Source organism: Xiphophorus couchianus, chromosome 10, assembly GCF_001444195.1.
Source record: "Xiphophorus couchianus chromosome 10, X_couchianus-1.0, whole genome shotgun sequence".
Taxonomy (NCBI): domain Eukaryota; kingdom Metazoa; phylum Chordata; class Actinopteri; order Cyprinodontiformes; family Poeciliidae; genus Xiphophorus; species Xiphophorus couchianus.
Window position 1 is genome coordinate 11,330,415 of NC_040237.1, and position 18,638 is coordinate 11,349,052.

General features: G+C 40.2%; 3 protein-coding genes across 4 annotated transcripts in view; 2 read left to right on the top strand and 1 right to left on the bottom strand.

Moving 5' to 3' along the window:
* The first annotated feature begins 248 nt into the window (after nt 1-248).
* Nucleotides 249-3,107, top strand: armc7 (armadillo repeat containing 7). 2 transcript variants are annotated; one of them, XM_028030137.1, is made up of 4 exons: nt 249-705; nt 1,199-1,342; nt 2,217-2,491; nt 2,625-3,107. In XM_028030137.1, exons 1-4 carry the CDS (start codon nt 627-629, stop codon nt 2,631-2,633), a joined length of 507 nt encoding a protein of 168 aa, XP_027885938.1. In that variant the 5' UTR covers nt 249-626; the 3' UTR covers nt 2,634-3,107. The 2 variants fall into 2 exon arrangements, with proteins under 2 accessions (XP_027885938.1, XP_027885937.1); XM_028030136.1 differs by having other exon boundaries at nt 2,217-3,107.
* A 1,187-nt stretch (nt 3,108-4,294) lies between these two features.
* Nucleotides 4,295-18,638, bottom strand: part of acsf2 (acyl-CoA synthetase family member 2) — a 33,168-nt gene continuing 18,824 nt past the window's right edge. The window contains exons 9-16 of the mRNA XM_028030131.1: nt 18,029-18,120; nt 17,864-17,940; nt 7,392-7,499; nt 7,114-7,265; nt 6,858-6,999; nt 6,130-6,240; nt 5,976-6,044; nt 4,295-4,892 (exon numbers count right to left, since the gene is read on the bottom strand). Coding sequence (XP_027885932.1) covers nt 4,845-4,892; nt 5,976-6,044; nt 6,130-6,240; nt 6,858-6,999; nt 7,114-7,265; nt 7,392-7,499; nt 17,864-17,940; nt 18,029-18,120 — 799 coding nt within the window. The 3' untranslated portion in view covers nt 4,295-4,844. The remainder of the gene's footprint in view (nt 4,893-5,975; nt 6,045-6,129; nt 6,241-6,857; nt 7,000-7,113; nt 7,266-7,391; nt 7,500-17,863; nt 17,941-18,028; nt 18,121-18,638) is intronic.
* On the top strand, nt 9,057-15,448 carry chad (chondroadherin). Its single transcript, XM_028030132.1, has 4 exons — nt 9,057-10,214; nt 12,058-12,221; nt 14,321-14,499; nt 15,023-15,448. Exons 1-3 carry the CDS (start codon nt 9,246-9,248, stop codon nt 14,481-14,483), a joined length of 1,296 nt encoding a protein of 431 aa, XP_027885933.1. The 5' UTR covers nt 9,057-9,245; the 3' UTR covers nt 14,484-14,499; nt 15,023-15,448.

Sequence of the window (18,638 nt, forward strand, 5' to 3'; positions counted from 1 at the left end):
AAATCTACATTAGGCAGTTTTTCCTGTAGATGACCTTCCGAGTGTGGGCTGACACAACAGCACAGACGTACACACCTCCTTAGGTCTGGCGACAACTTCCGGTGTTGTGTCGCACTTTGCGTCCCAATTGATTTTTCCCCTCGGTTTTCTTCACGGCGTGTTGAAGCTACTCGTAAATCGTAGCTGAAATTTCAGAATAATAAGAAAACAGAAACATTTTATCCTAGAAGAGGCAGTAATTAGTTTACAACTTTCACTTTGCTCTTAAGCTTTGAAACTATATTGGATTCTAAACTTAGAGCTATTCTGTAAAATCCGACTTTCCGAGGCAGAACTCTGTTCTCCGACACTGTTGCCAGATTCGAACTCTTATTTCCGATGTGCATAGAACGCAGCATTGAATTTGCTATTTGGGGCGCATTTTGGGGGGGGTGACCAGAATAGAAACAACACCTGGGAAACCCGGAACTGTTTTTCTACTTGTTCGTTTTGTCGGACACATTTCAGAGACGTACGACTGAAAACAACTCACATCAGTAAAGTAATGTGGTAAACCTGTGCTTGAAAACACATCAATCGGAGCCTGGCTTGCATAAAGCCACCAAAGTGGAGCCGGAAGCTGAAATATGAGCTCCACAGAAGCGCCGGAGCGGTTTGAATATTTACAATCTCTTGTCACTGAATTTCAGGACACGGACAGTGAAGGTGACGAATTTTAATTGATCCCTAATGACGTTTGTTTATGTAAAGCCTCTTCTTTTAGAGGGAAAATGTGTTATTTCTGGGGGAAAATACGTATTAATAGATAATTTTTACATTAATGGTTCCTGTTTGTGTGAGATTGGGTTGCAGAGGAAATAGATCTAGCAGGAAAACTCAGTAGACTGGGATAGTAATGGGATAGGTGGAACAATCTTGGACTAGAATTAAATTTATTATTATGACTCATTTTAATGCAGCAGCTTATTTTTTATTCATTAAAATAATCGTAATTTTTAAAAAATCATTGTTGACAGGAAATTTGTAGAAAATGTCTACACTGCTTTGTGATTCATATTTTAGGGGGATATTACCAACAATTTGTCAGAATCTCACCAAGCGCTATCAACAAACAGCGCCTCCTGGTGGTGTAAATTAGAACAACACAATACAATCAGTGGTATTGATTTCATTTTTTGCCTTATTTTTCCTTTATTAGAGGCCAAAGAGCAAGTTCTGGCCAACCTCGCCAACTTTGCGTACGACCCAAAGAACCTGGAGTATCTGCGGGAGCTGCAGGTGCCCGACCTCTTCCTGGACATGCTGACCGAGGAGAACGAGAACTTTGTGGAGTTTGGGATGGGTAAGTGTTTAAGTTCAGTAAAAAAAATTATCATGACAATCATATATTAATATCTCTTTTTGAGATAGTTCAGAAATAGTGAATTATTGCTCTGGACTTCTGCACAGATGCTTAAATAAAGTGAAACTAGTGAGCAGTAGAGAATATGAATATTTAATATCTATTCTTTAGTACTGCAATGCTTCCTAATGCTTTAGAAGAAATATTTTTAATCTCTCTTTTCCATCATTATGTGTTTTTACTTAATCAGTTTCAATTGATCCTTTTTATATCTCACATCTTTGCATGTTTATGTAGTCTTTCAGTTTCCAAATAAAGTAAAATAAATGCTGCAAATCATTTCCGGAGTAGAAAATATTAATATCATCAGCAAAAACATACCAGTTTCCTTAGGAGGAGAGATTGCGGTCAAATTAAAAGCTTCCTGGGGTTGACTTGGCATAGTTCTATGGATGCATTTTGATTAATCGTCACTATAACTGGAATTATACTATCCAGTATTCCATCTATGATAAGACTGGATTGTGACTTATTGATTGAAATAGGTCTGATTGACTCGTATTGGTATGAATCTGATTCCTTGAGCGCTTCTGTAAATAAATTGGAACATCTGAAATATTTGTCATAACTTGTTGCTACACAAACAAAATGAACTGAACTAAAATCCAAAGATAACCTTCGGTCCGAACACTCATCCCTGTGGGATGCCACCAATGTTCATATAAAGAACGCAGCAATCGTTCAATTCACAAGCTCATGGCTGTTTAATAAATAACTTTACAGCCAAATTAAAGCTGCCTTTTTTTTTATTATCAGTACATCTGAGTTTTCTTGAACCGTAAGATTCACCTCACTGCCTCCTCTGTGCTCTCAGGGGGGCTGTGTAACCTCAGCATGGACCCTGACTGTAGAGAGGTCATCCTGCAGAGCGGCGGCATCAGCCTGGTCACAAACTCCCTGTCCAACCGGCGGGAAGAGACCGTCCTGTCGGCCGTCACCACCCTCATGAACCTTGCCACGCCCGCGACCCGTTCCCAGATCTCCGAGCCGGGAATCCTGCAGTGCATGCTGCGCTTCTCCCTGGCAGAGAGCCCCCGCCTGCGCAACCTGGCGGCCGTCTTCCTGCAGGACTGCTGCAGCGAGGAGCAGGTGAGGCAGGCCCAGCAGCAGATGGAGGGACGGCAGACTGCCGTTGGGATCCCGCTGCCCAAAGCCTAAAACAAGCCTAAAACAAGCTTCCCTCTCTGAGGCGTTTCTGCGTGCTCGGGTTTTGTTTTTTTAGCCCCAGTGATGCAGTCCTGACGTGACGCTGTGGGAAAACGCTCCCTAGGCTTCTGGACGAGGGCGAGGTCAGGGTTGTCTCCCGGCCACTCTGGCTCCTTCACACCGACGTGGAAAAACCCCCAGAGAAACCCTGGTGTTTGTGTGCAGGGTGGAGCAGGAAAAGGACAAAAAGAGTTACCTCAAACTGCTGTGATCTGTCCACATGGTGTTTTCAGATTATTAATTTTCTAAGTGAAAGCCAAAATGAATGCTCTGGAGAAAGAATGACCTATAAAGACAGAAAAAAGTAGAGACGCACAAATCAGAGATCAGAATCATACAGTTGTGGTTTGATCAGTGGTCAAAGAGTGAAAAATGTTCTTTTCGTCCTTCTCGTTAAATGCATCAAATCTAACAATTCTCCGTTTATTAATGCGTCAGGGATCAGCATATGCGATGCTGTTTTGGGGGTTCAATAAAGATCAAGCAACAGGGTAAGTGATGCATTCTTTCATTTTGTGTTTTCCAAACAAACAACCTGCTGAAAATGTATTTTCATGTTGTTTTTGAAATTGGTTTTAGCCAGGAACAGCGTGAGTTTTGTTGGGTTCAAGGGTTAATGAGTGAAAGTTATACCGCTGGTCTACAGATCCATGAGGAAAACTGCTGACGGTTAATATTCACAAGTGGAGTCACAAAAGGTCAAAGAAGCACACATCTCACAAAATGAGGTAAAAAACTATAAATTAGAAAGTTGAGTGGAAGGAAATGGATGCACAAGCAACAAATTATGTGATTTATTAAGAAGCAGAAATATGTTCCAGACCAGCAAACTGATAAAATTACTGCTCTAATAAAGGTGATCGGTCACACTAATTATTTTAGTTTTTCCACACTCAGTTTGGGTATCACTTGTTTTTTAATAAGTAATGACAGCTTAAAATCTGTTGTGTGATTTTTATACACTTAAACTTAAGATTAAAATAATTTCAGAACATGATAAAAAACCATCTCAGCTATAAAACCTTAAATTTGAAAGCGGGTTAATGCATATTGCTGCAAAATTTAAATGAACTTATCAGCTGCGAAGAAGACAATTTTGTTATTGAGAAAAAGAAATGGACAAATAGTATTATATATATACTGTATATTTATATTAACATGCATCTTAGACAAAACTTAGGAAATAAGTTTCAACCATGAAATCTTGTCTGAACTGACTGGATGCTGGGATTTTACCTTCTATTTTCCAAGTGATATTAAAACCCTGCAAAAATCTTCGCTGGCCAGTTCAGCCAATCTTCTTTTCTCTTGGCTGTTTCTGTAAGAATAAAACATCCTGAAACATTTAATGAAACCTGAAATATGTCAAATAAAATAACAGAAAATAAAAGAAGGGAAACAGACCTTTTGGTTCCTTCTTAAAGAGCCAAAAGCCAACGTTTGTTTTAGGAGCTATTTCTGGGCCAAATCCTTCAGGCCTAGACAGCCGCCGACACCCGATCCTGCAGCCCGCACATGTCGTCCAGGCAGGAAATTCTTTACGGCTTTCAGCGTGTCTGCCATGTCGGCTCATTTTTTACATTTTTAATCAGAACGAACGGCATGTCGAGGGCCGGAGAGGCGTGCACCTGCCGCCGGGATGAAGAAAAACGCCTCCGTTCTTCCCGTAAAAGAGGAACACCCACGTCTGGCTTCAATAAAGTTTATTTCAAGTTGAGATTAAAAAAATAATAATGATAATAATAAATGTAAGTTTTGTAGCTGCTGGGTAAAAACTGAGCAGACCAACAAGTTGTCCGCATACATCAGCCTCACAGGACGGTCAGAGCCAAATTGTCACAAAGAAAATTAAATAACATTTTATGTTCCATCTCGATTCCTACGCTGCTTTCAACCTGGATCTGAGTCTGTACATCTTTGCAGAGTAAATTGTGTCCTTGTCGTAACGTTTTATAAAACGGATTAATGCCTTTTTCTTGTAAGAGCTTAAAGCACCTGGATGAAGTTATTCATTCCCGACCCACTAATCACAGTAAAGTTCCCTGCCCATCACTGGTCCGCTTTCGGATTACACTATCTGCCGGAGATGCTTCTCCAGACATTTTATCTTGTTCTGATGGCCGGTTGGCTTAATCCAAATTGTAGTTTATTCTATACGATTCATATACAGTTTATGAAGTTGAAACCGTAATTGAATTCTCTCCATTCACGACAGAAGTCTGTCATTTCCTCTGCTTCAGTTCAGCTGCTTCTCGACCTCCTCACGTAGCTTTTGCTTCTGGATCTGAGTAAAAAAATAAAAAACAGATAAATGAATAAATGAGGAAACGATTTTTAAATCTGCAAACTGCTCGAGAAATATGGCTGCAAAATGTGAAATTTCCCAGGTTTGCTCGACCTCTGGATCCCAGTAGAGGAGAATATCATCCCAAAGTTTTTTTCTTTCAAAAAGTAAAGATCACAGATTTATTTCACGCACAGCGATATGTTTTGAGTTTTACTTTCTACAATTATTGATGTTTCTGGCTCAAATCTTTCCTTTCATTGTCCTCTGTCACATTAAGCCTCAATCTGTGGTCTGTCCATCTCTTTCTAAAGAAGCTACGACTCAAAGATACTGACGGCTAAGAAAATTAGAATATTACATTGCAAACCCATTAGAAAAATAGATTTAGACAACACAAATATTATCTTACGTGGTACAATTCTGTATCCAATGACATTGACAAAGTTTAGTGGAAGAAAAAAGTGTAGTTGAAAAGATGTATAAACAACAGGGATGAGTTCAGAATCAAAATGATAAATATTAGTTATTTTTTGAAGAGCAGTCGTGTTTCACATTTTAAATAACGTTTTGAGAAACCCATGGAGTCCATTTAATTGAAAATAATATTTTGACACATCAATACAAGTATATATATAAAAAAATTGGGTGTATGTTTTCCAAAACTCCCTCTTTCAGAATAAAAACCTAGTGACTGATTTTTCCACTAAAGTGCATTTTTTAATTTGTCATCCAAAAATATATGTAAAAAAATTATACAATATATAGAAGCATACATAATAAAGACTGCAGGCATCTTTTCTAACTTCAGCTTCAGATGTGAGAACATGAAACCGTCACGTTGCCTTTTCTTCCCCGTGCGGTTGGACTTAATGGCTCTCAAAGGAGTCCTAAGTTTAGGGTTTGGATTAATCTGACTGTATAATGAGGCCAGAGGGACACTGAGTGCGTGCAGACAGGCTTCATGGCTGAGCTTCTAAATCTGGATCTGTTTTTACTCTGGCTGCAACATGTTTGTAATTAACCACAAAATGAAAGCTCTGGGTTTGGGAAAAGAAAAAAAAAATCCCATAAAAACATCACCTTTCCAGTAATGGTGAGTGGGAAGCTGGTCATAAAGAGGACGTAGCGAGGAATCTTGAAGTGGGCGATCTGGAAGAAGTAAAAACCAGGAGATGTTGAGCAGAGCAGCTCCGGCAGAGGAAGGAGAGCAGAAATGAAAACGAAATGAAGCCACCTGTCCTTTGCAGTACGCTTTGATCTCCTCTGCTGTGCACTCCTGGCCGTCCACCAGTTTGATGCAGGCACAGACCTCTTCACCCATTCGAGGATCTTTGACTCCAACCACCTAGCAGCCAGGAAACAAATTAAATAAATACTGAGCGTTATCATTCATCAGTGTGTGGAGTTCAATGTTGAAAATGAACGAGAATAGAAGCACAAAACTAAACTAAAGTTGTTAAAGTGGCTGATCTAGATTTGTAATATGAATTATCTTCATGTTATGGTTAAGAGAAATAAAAAGATATGGAAGTTTTGGAGTACGCTGCAAGTGTAAACATTAAAGTTCGTAATACAAATCCAGATTTAACAATGACTAAAGCAAACTATAATGAAACCAAGAAGAATTTTTAAAGAAAAGCAGATGGACAATAATTATAGGTTTTTGTTGGCAAAAAACTAAAATTATTGTTTATCTGCCTTTTTCTAGCAAGAAGATGTTATAAAGAGGAACAGCTCTGGAAAGAGCTTTGACAGATATACAAGTTTATATAAAAAAAACATTTTAACAATTTTTTTATGAATCAGAGACTGTCAAAGTATTGAACATTATTTTGTTTCAAGGAAAGAATAATAACAATGGTTTCCAGCATCATCCAAAATTCATTCTGATATCTACAGTATGTAGAATCTGTTCTGTAGTTGCTGTTTGTGGCCACAGATGGCGCCGTTACCCCCACACACCTGTGCTTCCTTCACTTTGGGATGCGTGTGGAGAAACTGTTCGATCTCTGCCGGGTAAATGTTCTCTCCTCCTCGGATGAGCATGTCTTTAATCCTGCCGTCGATCTTGCAGTAGCCGTAGGCGTCCAAGCTGCCGATGTCTCTGGAGGGAAGAACACCAAGGAAACCGACAAACAAAACATGCTTTTAATAAAAAGTTTAAAAATGATGGTTTGCATGTGATTAATTTGACACTGCCAGATATCTTAGCACTCACCCAGTTCTGTACCAGCCTTCTTTAGTAATGCACTCCTGTGTTTTAGCCTGTTCGGACCAGTACTCCAGCATCACACAGAATCCTCGGACCATTATCTCCCCTTTCATCCCCAGAGGCATAATCTGGCCAGTTGTAGGGTTTACTATTTTAGCCTGAGGGGAAACAGACACACACTCTTTGTTTTAAAAACCTCTACAATCTGGAAACAAATTCTCACCTCACAGAAAAATAACCACACGTGTGTTTGTTTAATTTATTTGAGAAGCGTGTTGGTGTACCTCAGTGTGGTCTATGATGTAGCCAACCGTCTCAGACTTCCTCTCCATGTTGTCCAGGGGACAGCCGAGGAACGTCACTGGGCTGTTCTCCGTGGTGCCGTATCCTATCTGTCAACGACAAAAACACCAGAAGAAGTAGAAAGATGAGTCAGTGGAGAAGGAGAGTTCAGGATTAAATAAAGCCATTTTTTTGTTTTTTTTTGTTTGTTTGTTTTTTTAAATCAGTGTCTATAAAGAGTTTCTGTTTTGATTGTCTGCAGAGTTTTGTTTGTTTCTCTCAGCCAACCAAACCAGAGATCCGTCCTTTCTGAGATAACAGGAAGCTGAAATACTTATTTTAAACTATTCTAGATCGTTCATTAGATTGAACTGGACTGACAGTTAATTTGTGCTGTACTAAATTTGAATTATTGAAACAGGATTTGGTTTAAAACAACTTAGTTGAATTGGTTCAAATATGGCCTAAAGTGTTGGGAATTGTAACTAGAATCCCAATAGGTTTGAATTTGATGGCATTTTGAATCTACGGGATTTATACCCGACTGCATTCAAAATGTTTAAAACGGACTGTTTTGGAATTATTACAATAAATTGCAATAAAAGGAGTGTTCTTTTCTCCTAGCTGAATATTTCAGACTACGGAAACATTATTTTCATGACAACTTGAAATGAAAATATTAGGTTAAGGATATTTGGCTATGTGTCCTTCTTTAAACTTCACTCCCGTTTGTTTATCGTTTCAGGACTTTCTGCACAACTTGCTGTTCTTTAACAAGGAGCACCAACAGAGGACAATTACAAACAGAAGATTGTCTTCTGCAGGAAGCTGTGGAAGATGCATATTTTTGCAAAACCTTGTTGTTTTTTTTTCCATCTTATAAAGAGTAATAAAGAATCTGGGTTGCAGATCCCTATTCTACTTGAATGCGTGTTTAAGCTCCTTTAATTTGCTACGTTCCATCCAGCCCGCCCTGTTTTATAGTGGGTAACTTGGCGTTTGCCTCCGGCAGGAATGTTTTCTTCTCCATTCAGCTGATTATCAAAAAAAGAAAGAAAAAGAAAATCACAGGAGAATCCTCCATCAGCAGCAGGAAAGTTTAAACTGAGCAATAAACGTCAGGCTCCCTCAGATGAGGCTGTGGTGAGAGTCTTCACCTGCCAAACCTCTAAAAAGAAAAATTAAGATTCACACTAAAATGTTAGATTTGTGAGGTAAACACTAGATTCCTTTTTTTTTTCTTCATTTTTTTTTAAATGGGTGGGACCATAAAATACAAGAAGCTGAAGCCAAACCATCCTCTGACCTGAGCCAGTCACATCCTGCCAGAAACGGCTCCAAATTACATAAACTGCTCCATCTTCTGCATTGAGGTTTAACAGGAAATCTCCATTACATAACCCCGCTCTCTGTTTTCAAGAGGAACAATGCACACAGGAATGCAAAGTGGCATTTAAAGTTTTCACGCCCGTGATGATGGAAGTATGCTTTTTTTCCCTCCCTTTCTTTTTTGCAGATGACTTGCATCTTGCTTCCATGCCAGCCATCTGGAGACTATTACAGGTTATAAAACAGCTGCGCAGGAGTGGCTCCTTTTTCCTGCCACCGCAGACTGAAAAACAATAGCAAAGTCTGGGAGCGTGCACAGAACCAAACTGACCTCATGCCACGTTGTCAAACATTCACCTGGAGCCTCTGAGGGGGAAAAAAACTACAATTGGTGCTTGTTGTGATTTGTTGGGACATGCGTCCGCTGTGGTGCGCTGGACGTCAGGTCGTCCCTGCAAACCTGCTGCAGAGAGAAGACGTTGACGGGCGCTCTGTGAGGGTTAAATTCTCACTGACACTTGACTTCCATGTGCAGACCTCTCACTTTAACCCTCCTCATTTTTTTCCCTCCTCAAGGAAATGTTATAAATAGCGCTGTGTGCTCACTCCTCCTCTCTGTTTTCCTCACAGCAAAACCACGCTCTGTTGTAGCTTCTCCTAACTGCTCCCGTCGAGGTTTGTCTTTTGTGAAAGTTGCTCTGACGGAAGCCATCAGAATGCGCTCTGCGTCCTGCGTGCTCTTGTTGGGAAGCTGCATCCTCCTGGGGCTCCTGGGAGTCCAGAGCCAATGCCCGAGCCCGTGCCATTGCCACGGAGACCTGCAGCACATCATCTGTGACGGCGTGGGGCTCAAGAAGATCCCCCAGGTCTCTGAGGCCACCCGTCTGCTGAACCTGCAGAGGAACAACCTGGGCACCGTCCCCTCAGGGGCCTTCAGCGAAAGCAAGGGTCTCGTTTCTCTGCACATGCAACATTGCCAGATAAGAGAGATTGAATCCCAGGCCTTCAAGGGACTGAAGAAGCTCGTCTACCTCTACTTGTCCAACAACAAGATCAGCAGCATCAAGTCGGGCGCCTTCGAGGATCTGACTATGCTCACCTACCTGTACATGGAGGGGAACCAGATGAGCGAGCTGTCCAAGGGGCTCTTCTCCCCCATGATCAACCTCTTCGTTCTGCAGCTCAACAACAACAGGCTGCGGGAACTCCAGCCAGGGACCTTCGCGGGTGCCAAGGACCTGCGCTGGCTGCACATGAGTGGGAATGAGCTGACGACGCTGCACCCGGGGTCTCTGGACGAAGTGGAGAACCTCGCTATCCTTCACCTGGACAGGAACAGGCTGTCCGCCTATCCCAGCGCCGCCATGGGCAAACTGCGAGTGGTGGAGGAGCTCACGTTGGGAAAGAACCCCATGAAGACGATCCCAGACAACGCCTTCCAGAGTTTTGGTCGCTACATGGAGAAACTACACCTGGACGATATGGGCTTGGAGAAGGTAAAACCTGTTTACTTCATGGTTGAGAGCATCGATCTGTGATCAAAAACTAAAGGGAAAGGATTTGGGTGAAAAGTAAAACTAAAAGTGTCTTCTTTTGTAATTTTACACTCATTTTGGCCTGTTTTAAATGCTTTAGAAGGAAGTTTGAAAGTTTAAGTTGGGAAAAATAAATCGGCAAGTTTCTATAAAAAGGCGACAAAAAATCTGAATAACAGATTTTGCTGAATATGCTAATATTTTTAATATTGGGCTCTTCACTGTCTTTTTTACCCCTACTTAATTAGTTGAAAATCGACTGTCGGTTTGGACTAGCTTTTGGTATCTACTTCCATTGAGCCCTTTAAACCTGGGGCGTCCACAGTACGGCGCCTCATTTTGTGTGCGTCAAGCCTACCGGCGCAGGTGTTTGATGCAGATGGAGACTTTTGTTTTTAGTTAGGGCAAAATTATTACGAACGAATTAAAATCTTAACAAACTGGAAAATATTTGATGTAACAGAAAATATTCATGTTTTAATAACCGCACTTTTACATTTGCTTTAATTTCATATTTAAATAGGAACACATATATTCAGTGACTTTTACTCTTTTACTCAGAAGTAGACTTTGAGGCACCCAAATTTGATATTTGAATTTGTTTAGTTTATAAAGATGAGAAAATAGAGCAAATATGATCCAAAAAGTGACTCAAATCCTGTTCTCGTAGTGTTTTTATTTTCCCCAAACAAGCCCTGCAAAAATGTGCAAATTGCAGGGCTTTCTTTTAACGTTTCTTTTTGAGTTTTGGGTATAATGTTATTTACATAACCCATTCTCACAAAAAATCTAACTACTTTGCTTGTTTCGTTACATTTTTGTAATGTAAGTTGAGCAGCTAAAAAGAAAAGAAAAAAAAAACATAATATAAGTTATTTGTGAATTTCAATTGTTTTAGAAATCATGATCTGATTGGGTCTCAAGTAATTCTGACTTGCCCCTGTTCACCAGGTTGCCAGTGTACAGTATGAGCTCTTATTCAGACACCCATTCATCTGATACTTGAGGTTAAGACAATATTTGAGCGTAACTGTGCCAGTGAAATGAGGCGCTCAAAGGGAGAACATCCGTAAAATAAGCTTTTTACGCTGGGACGGTGTGAAACCAGGTGGAAGCAGCGGGAGCTGGCAAGCAGATTCAGATACTTTTTTTAACCCAAATGTAGGTATTTTTAGAGTGTTTTTGTTTGCAGGATGTTGGCCAAGCATATCTGGATCTAATTATTACACAAGCGATATTTTCAGCAGCGTGTGTTTTGCACTCCGGCTGGAAGGGTCCTATAAACAGGTCAGGAGGGGCTGGATCACAGGTAAACAGAGGCAGGGTGCTCCACGGTGCATGAAGAAGAGTATTTTTAGCCTGCTGAATGGACAACAGTCTCTTTGGGAGCCATGCTGGCAGAGGAGTGGCCCAAAAATGGAGGCGGCAGAGGGAGGAAAACAGCTCTGCCATGATGGAAAATCCTCCATTTTTTTCCAAAACACCAGTGGAAATTTCCAAATAGCCTCATCTCTTTCAGCCCAAGATGAAACAAGCTTTTAAAGAGCGGCCTCATCTTCCTCCTTGTGGAGACGAACTTGACACAGGTCAGTTGAGCTCGCACCTCTCTGAAGGTTTTAGCACCTTCACACATGCCTATAAAGCTGAAGGTAAAAGGTAAAAGAAGGAGGCCAGTAAATGTCAGTGTTTACATATTGAAGAGTGCAGGAGAAAGGATGAGAAGAGGCTTTCATTCCAGAAAGATAAACAAGCCTGACATTTTGAGCTGAGAAAAACTGACCGATTGATTCTCCCTTTTTTCTAGCTATCTGCTGGTGCATTTAATGGCGTGACAGCACTTAAGTTTCTTTATCTAGACAACAACAACATCAAGTCTTTGCCCACCACTATGCAGCTAAGCGTCGACACCAACATGACCCTCTTCAACAACCCCTGGACCTGCTCATGCCAGCTAGCGCCACTACGCAAGTAAGAGACTTCCCTTACACAAAACACAAAGGCTGTTTCTAAGGTCCGATAAGTCCGCCTTAATGATTTAGATTCGCTATGTTATCCCAAGAAAAATAAGCTTATGAAACCTCGAGCCACTGGCTACATTTATGACATTTAAGTGGCATGGCATTGGCGAAAACATTCTCCCACCCAACTGTATTGCGTATGAGGAAGCTTATGTTTTATAGCTTCCGTTTCCCCTTAACCATGCTGATGCACAGGAAACTTACAAGTCTGCCTAAGAGTCAATAATTAATGCCAAACAGTAATGTACAGCATAAAGACACCAGCATCACATAAAATCTATGTTGACAGACTAAAAAAAAATTCCTTTCAATAACCTTAGAGGATGGGCCAAGCAAGAGTTACGAGAAGTTTTAACCTGAGGCATGTATTCGATAAATGGGTAACACTTTATTTGACGGGATGTGCATAAGACTGACATGACAGCGTCATAAACATGATATAACGCCTGATATGAACATGAAGGAATGAATGTTTACAACTGTTGTCATGAAGTGTCATTTGGTAAATAATGACACATTTAATGCAAGGTTGCTCTAAACGTTGCATTGAAAGTAAATTAATAGTGCCAACTTTCCATTAAAGTGTCAATATTTATAAAATAATACAAAGTTGGGACATCTAGTGGACTTTTAATGCACCTTTTAAAGCAACTTTGCGTTAAAAGTGTCATTATTTACTGAATGACACTTCAAGACAAGCGTCATAGACATTCATAAAGACTTGTTCATATTCATGACAGATGTTATATCATGTTTATGACAGTGTCGTGTCAGTCTTATGCACACCCTGTCAAACAAAGTGTTACCGATACATTTTTCTTAGCTTTTGGTGTCTGAAGTTATACCTGCAGAAATGAGCTTCAGGTAATTATAGCACTTGGAATGGTGATAATGACTAAAGCACAAGGTTAGATTCGAGCGTCTATAGCACTGGTTTAGCTTAAGGGGTAATCACAACTGTCACTTTTATAAACTATATGCACCTAATTTACTGACAAGCGCTGGTCTAAAGGAGGTTGGTGAAAACTAAAGGACCTGTTGGAGAAGGCCAGCAGTAACTGACCTCATACTTAAGGGGACGAATGAACCCAACTAGAAAGACTACAGCTTCTGTGGCTGTTTGAGGCAAAAAAGAAACAATTGATGACAGAAAGATAAAAAGTCCCCAAGCTGCTCCATCTAGGAAGGAAACAAACCTGGGCTGAAGATGAAGTTTGCTCTTAGAAAGAGAAATTTCAGGTTGCTCGAAGGACTTAAGGGAAGGTCTGAGTCCATTACCATGGTAGACATCTATGGCAGACCACCAGGATTGGACAAGATCCCTGATGTGCTAAAAGCTCTAGACATTTTGCTTTATGTACCTTTTTAATGCCATATGGAGGACTAAAACAGAGTTATAGACCAGGGTGGTGGTCCCAATCTTTAAGAAATGCAACAAGACAGCGTATCCCACCTACTAAGGGATTCTCAGTCTCAGATATCGCTCTTACGCATTGGAAAAGACCCGACTGATTCTCGAACGTCTCATTCAGAAAGTGTTAGTCAAACTCTTACAGGAAAGCCACTCATCTTCAGTCTTGTTTTCATGACTGAAGATAAAAACATGACTTCACTTTCTTGAGATGAAGTTGTGGAGAAGGGGATAACTCTCAGGAACTACTTTTTTTTTGTTTGTTTTACAAATGATGTGGTTCTATTAGCCTCTTCGTGTCAGGACCTTTAACATGACCTGGATTGGCTCACCAACAAAGATGAGACTCAGCTGTATTACACTTCATCCTTAAGTGGACCAACTTTCATGGTAGATCAAATTTCCCTCTCCAGTTCTGCTGGTACAAATTAAACACAAAAGGTATTTGGATTTTCCAATCTAAATACTACTCACAGAGTATATCCCTCTAAAACACGTCAGCCAGCAAGAAACACAAACTGTTTAAGTAATTTTAGTCTTCATAAAGCTCCTATCAAGACCAGAGTCTCAATTTCTGCTTGTAAAATAAAAAGTAAGTACTGTATATGCTTAATCTTTTTTTTTATTTCTGCTTTCAGGTGGATGGACTCCCGCCAAAATGAAACAGATGCAATTTGTGAGTCACCTCCTCCACAGAAAGGCATACAAATCAGAAAAAGCACCGTCTTCAAGCGCTGTAAGAGCGAAAAGAACAGTAAGAGCAAGAAGACAAAGAAATCTCGGACTGGTAGACGTCAGTAAAAAGTCAGCTGATCAGGTATTTAATAACTAACAAGCCGTATGTCTGGAAGAAGGCATAGGAAGGAATTGTTTTTTATTCATGCATCGTGAAAAAAAATACATTTAAAAATGTGTAACTCCACTTAGCATGTTGTTTACAGAACTTTATAAATGGTTCTGTTGCTTTTAAATGGGATGATTAAGTCGGTTAAGAGTAATAAAAACACTTTTATGCTGGAGAAATGGAGCTCACTGTGAAAAGAACAACCCAAACATTGAGTTGAACAGTAATTTCAATACATCCATCAAGAACTTGAGATGTATTTCTTTTTTTACCCTTCAAAATATCCAAATTACATTCCTGCAACGTGTCTGGATGTGGCTTTTGAGTAGCTCATATTTAGCTTCACACATTTGTGTTCTACACTTTTCTCTCCTGACTCCCTTCTGTCTATGTTGGCCCCAGGAGGCAGTAAACCGCGTCCAGGTCACAAGGTGTAAAACTGTTTAATTTAGCAGCAGATTTTTGATTTTTGTCATGTCTCTCTCTCCCTCTGCAGGAAACTCAGAGAAGGAGCCTGTCCAGGTGACCGGCTACAGCGAAAGCAACACTTACTGACTCTGCTTTGAGACTGTTGTAAAGGAAAAGCTTTACGCTCTACGGTACACAAAACCCATATGCTTTTCTTCATATCATTTATATCAAAGACTGAATAATAAAGTGGAAGCAGCAAACGAAGCAGCAGGAGGCAACCAGAACAGAAAAATGAGCTGTTTTTATTCTTCCTGATGCAGGTGGAGATCTTGGTTTGATTGAAGTAACTCTAAAGATTTAGTTCAGATCTACGACTGTTGATCAGGCTTCAGAAAAGACCCAGAACATCGTAATGTAGTGCCTTCCAAAAGCTATTCACGTCCCTTAAACCATAAACTACGATGTGGGATTTTATGTGATAAACTAACACAAAGGAGTGCGTAACTGTTAAGAGGAAGGAGAGTGTGCAAGTTTTGACTTTTTAAATCAAATCTGAAAAGTGTGGCATGGTATTCAGCCCCCATAAGTCAACACTTTCCAGAAAGTCTTTTGGGGTTTATCTTAATGTTTTTTTACATCCAGGGACTAAAGCTGTTGCCCATTCTTCTTTACAAAGCAGCTCAACGTCAGTCAGACTGGATGAAGAGCATCTGTGAACATCCGTTTTCAAGTGATGCCACAAATTCTCAATTTAACTTAGGTCTGGACTTTGACTAGGCCATTCTAACACATGGATATGCATTGATTTAAACAAATTCTGGTTGCATCAAAGATGCATGGGTTTGTTGTCCAGCAGCTGAACTTTTGCCTTTATTCCAAGTCTTTTACAGCCTCTTACAGGTATTTTTTCCAGGTTGGTCCTCTGACCAGCTTAAAACAAGTTGTGAATTCTACCCCTTCCTCTTCAAATGTATGAATCGCTTTATGTTGGTTTATTATCTAAAATCCCAGCTGAAATTTGTGGTTGCAATGTGACAAAATGTGTAGAAGTTTAAGCTTAAAGTGTATGAACACTTTTACAAGGCGTTGTATATAGAAAAACAACACAAGAACAGGGGCCTCATGCATAAGAGAGTGTGCAGTTTTCACACTAAAACTTGGCGTGTGGAAAAATTTAGAAAAGTGCAGCGTACAAAAAAATTCAGATGAACAAAGCCGTGCGCGCGCACGTGGTTGCACACCTTTCCTTTATAAATCCCAATTTGCGGGAAATTGAGCACAGCTGCTGGTCCGCCCTGTCGCCACCCATAAATACATATGTAAATTAGTAATATCAGGAAGTCTGCCACCATGACAAGCAATAACCATGGCAACGTCCTTGTTTGTAGCAGTATAAATATTAATAATAATAATAACTATACGTTTTATTTAAAAGGTACTTTCAGGACACATAAGGTCACCTCACAAAAATAAAAATAATACACTTTAGAGAGAGAAAAAAAATCCAAATAAATAAATAAATAAGGAGATCCTGCAAATGCCATTTTGAACAGTAGCGCTTTCAGGCGGGATTTAAAGACGGACAGCGAGTCAGAGAGTCCTTTGAGTGGGGAAAGTGGACGTTTATTCTAAATAGTAGAATCATGTGCATACGTTGTACATTTACAGAATAGAGATGCTTTCTGTCCATAAAGGCGCATTCCCAAAGCGGAAGGCTCCACTGAAGGATGACTGCAGCTGGACTGTTACCGGTACCGCACAGCTCTTTAAGTTTTGCTCAGAGCTCCAGGATGATCAGTCTGAGCAATCTAAACGCTTATACACCATCATCAACATTTCCCAGCAGATCAATATGATCTCTGAACAAACGCTCCCTCTGAATCCTTCCAGGATGGCGATGTTCTCCCTCAGAGCCAAAGCGTTCCACATTTATGCGGCTCACCTTCGCGCAGCTAGTTGAAAACGTTTGATTATACACACTGATCACCTTAAAAATAATCAAACCTGTCTGGAGTTAATCTGTTGATCCAACCCTGTTTTCTTTTTCAGTCAGAATGAAATTACCCCATAGATGCATGTCATGCGCTTCGGCGCACAGACCAATCTTTATGAGACAAAAACTGAGGAAAGTACCATTTACATTCGGGTGAAGTTTTCACATCCTTTCATTTTAAATTTTTTTATTTTGTGTGCGTGTTAGGTTATTGTCTGAGGAAAAATGCAGTTCAGTTTCATTGTTTTCGTTTAAACAATAAAATATTAAAATTATGAAAAGACATCGGGTTTGAAACGTCTTGGTCTAAATAACATTGAACGTAGTCAGATTCAGTGTATTTAGGTGAGTTTTGACGCTTTGTAGTTTGATATTGTCCACAGAAAAAGTTTGCGTGACTGCCGCACATTTTCACGCCAGCGAAAAAGTGTGCGTATATTTACGCACACTTTGACGCAAAGTTAATTTTTATACATGCCAACTTGTGCGTAAAATATGGCGCAGCACATTTTTTGTGCGCACGCACGCTTTATGCATGAGGCCCCTGGTAATCCAGAAATTATTTGTCTTTTCAGTGTCCTTCGTTACAAAAGTGGAACAGGGTATATTTTTCTTCCCACTGTGTGCAACAAGAGGGCAAATGTAAGATTTTTATGATTTTTTTTTCTTTCTACTAAAATATGTTTCCTCATTTATTGTATATTCTGTGTTTATATTTCACTTTTGGACGTGATAATAACTGTTCACATCCAATAAACCCTTTTTTAAAAAGTAAATATTGTTTTGTTTGTCCTCACCGCTCAAGTTTGTCATTTGTCTCCCTCTTGTGTTTGAAAGCTGAACTCCACTTGTAAGCCATTGGATTTGAAGGTTTTGCGATTCTATAGCTACATGTTTATGCTTATTAAGGATTGTTCGTGAAAATGTACTCACTGTCATTTCTTTGATGCCCATTTGAAGCACCACTTTCTTCACCAGCTCTGGGGGGCAGGGGGCGCCAGCCACGAGGCCTGCAGGGACAAATAAGGGAAAAACTAATCAATGCAAATCTGATAAAAAGCAAACAAAATCAAAAATGATATCCGCCTGTTTTCTTACCTCCCTCTACAGAAGACAAATCATATTTAGCCAAATCCGGCTGGTTAAGCATGTCAATATACATGGTGGGTGTCCCGTAGACGTATGTGCATCTAGCAGATAAAAACAACAAAACACCTTTTGAGAAACAAACATACTATTTGTTTGTTTCTTAAATGAGAATTCATTTCAATAAAAAACCTAATATTTTAACATGAAGTGTATTTGTGTGCAAACATATTGGGCTGCATCTATGGGGGAATTTTCCTGCCATAATTCGAGAGCACACGTTTTCACTTTGAACGCAGAACTTCATGTCTTTCTTCTCAAAACTTGCAATGCTTGTGCTCAAAACTTCTCTTCTCTTTCAAGTATTCACTGTGCTTTCTCAAACCTTTCTCCTTGCGCTCAAAACTTCTCTCTGCTCGTTTCCGAAACATTTTCTGCTCGCGCTTGGAACGGAAAAGTACCGTCGCCTGGCAACCTCTCAGCCAATAGAATGCAAGTGTTATACTGGGTGGGTGCGTTTGTTTCCTTCTAGTGGGTGTGCCTGCGCTCCCTCCCTCCCACCTCTGTTCCCCTGCCCGACCAATTGCGAGTCAGAATTTGAAGTAGCAAGGGTTGCCATGGC

Bases quoted from the DNA above. Each gene is read 5' to 3' on its own strand.
- armc7 (XM_028030136.1), top strand. From the start codon at position 627: ATGAGCTCCACAGAAGCGCCGGAGCGGTTTGAATATTTACAATCTCTT. The intron at 706-1,198 runs GTGACGAATTTT...TTCCTTTATTAG, and splicing joins TCAGGACACGGACAGTGAAG to AGGCCAAAGAGCAAGTTCTG. The intron at 1,343-2,216 runs GTAAGTGTTTAA...CTGTGCTCTCAG, and splicing joins CTTTGTGGAGTTTGGGATGG to GGGGGCTGTGTAACCTCAGC.
- chad (XM_028030132.1), top strand. From the start codon at position 9,246: ATGTGCAGACCTCTCACTTTAACCCTCCTCATTTTTTTCCCTCCTCAA. The intron at 10,215-12,057 runs GTAAAACCTGTT...CCTTTTTTCTAG, and splicing joins ACGATATGGGCTTGGAGAAG to CTATCTGCTGGTGCATTTAA. The intron at 12,222-14,320 runs GTAAGAGACTTC...TTCTGCTTTCAG, and splicing joins CAGCTAGCGCCACTACGCAA to GTGGATGGACTCCCGCCAAA.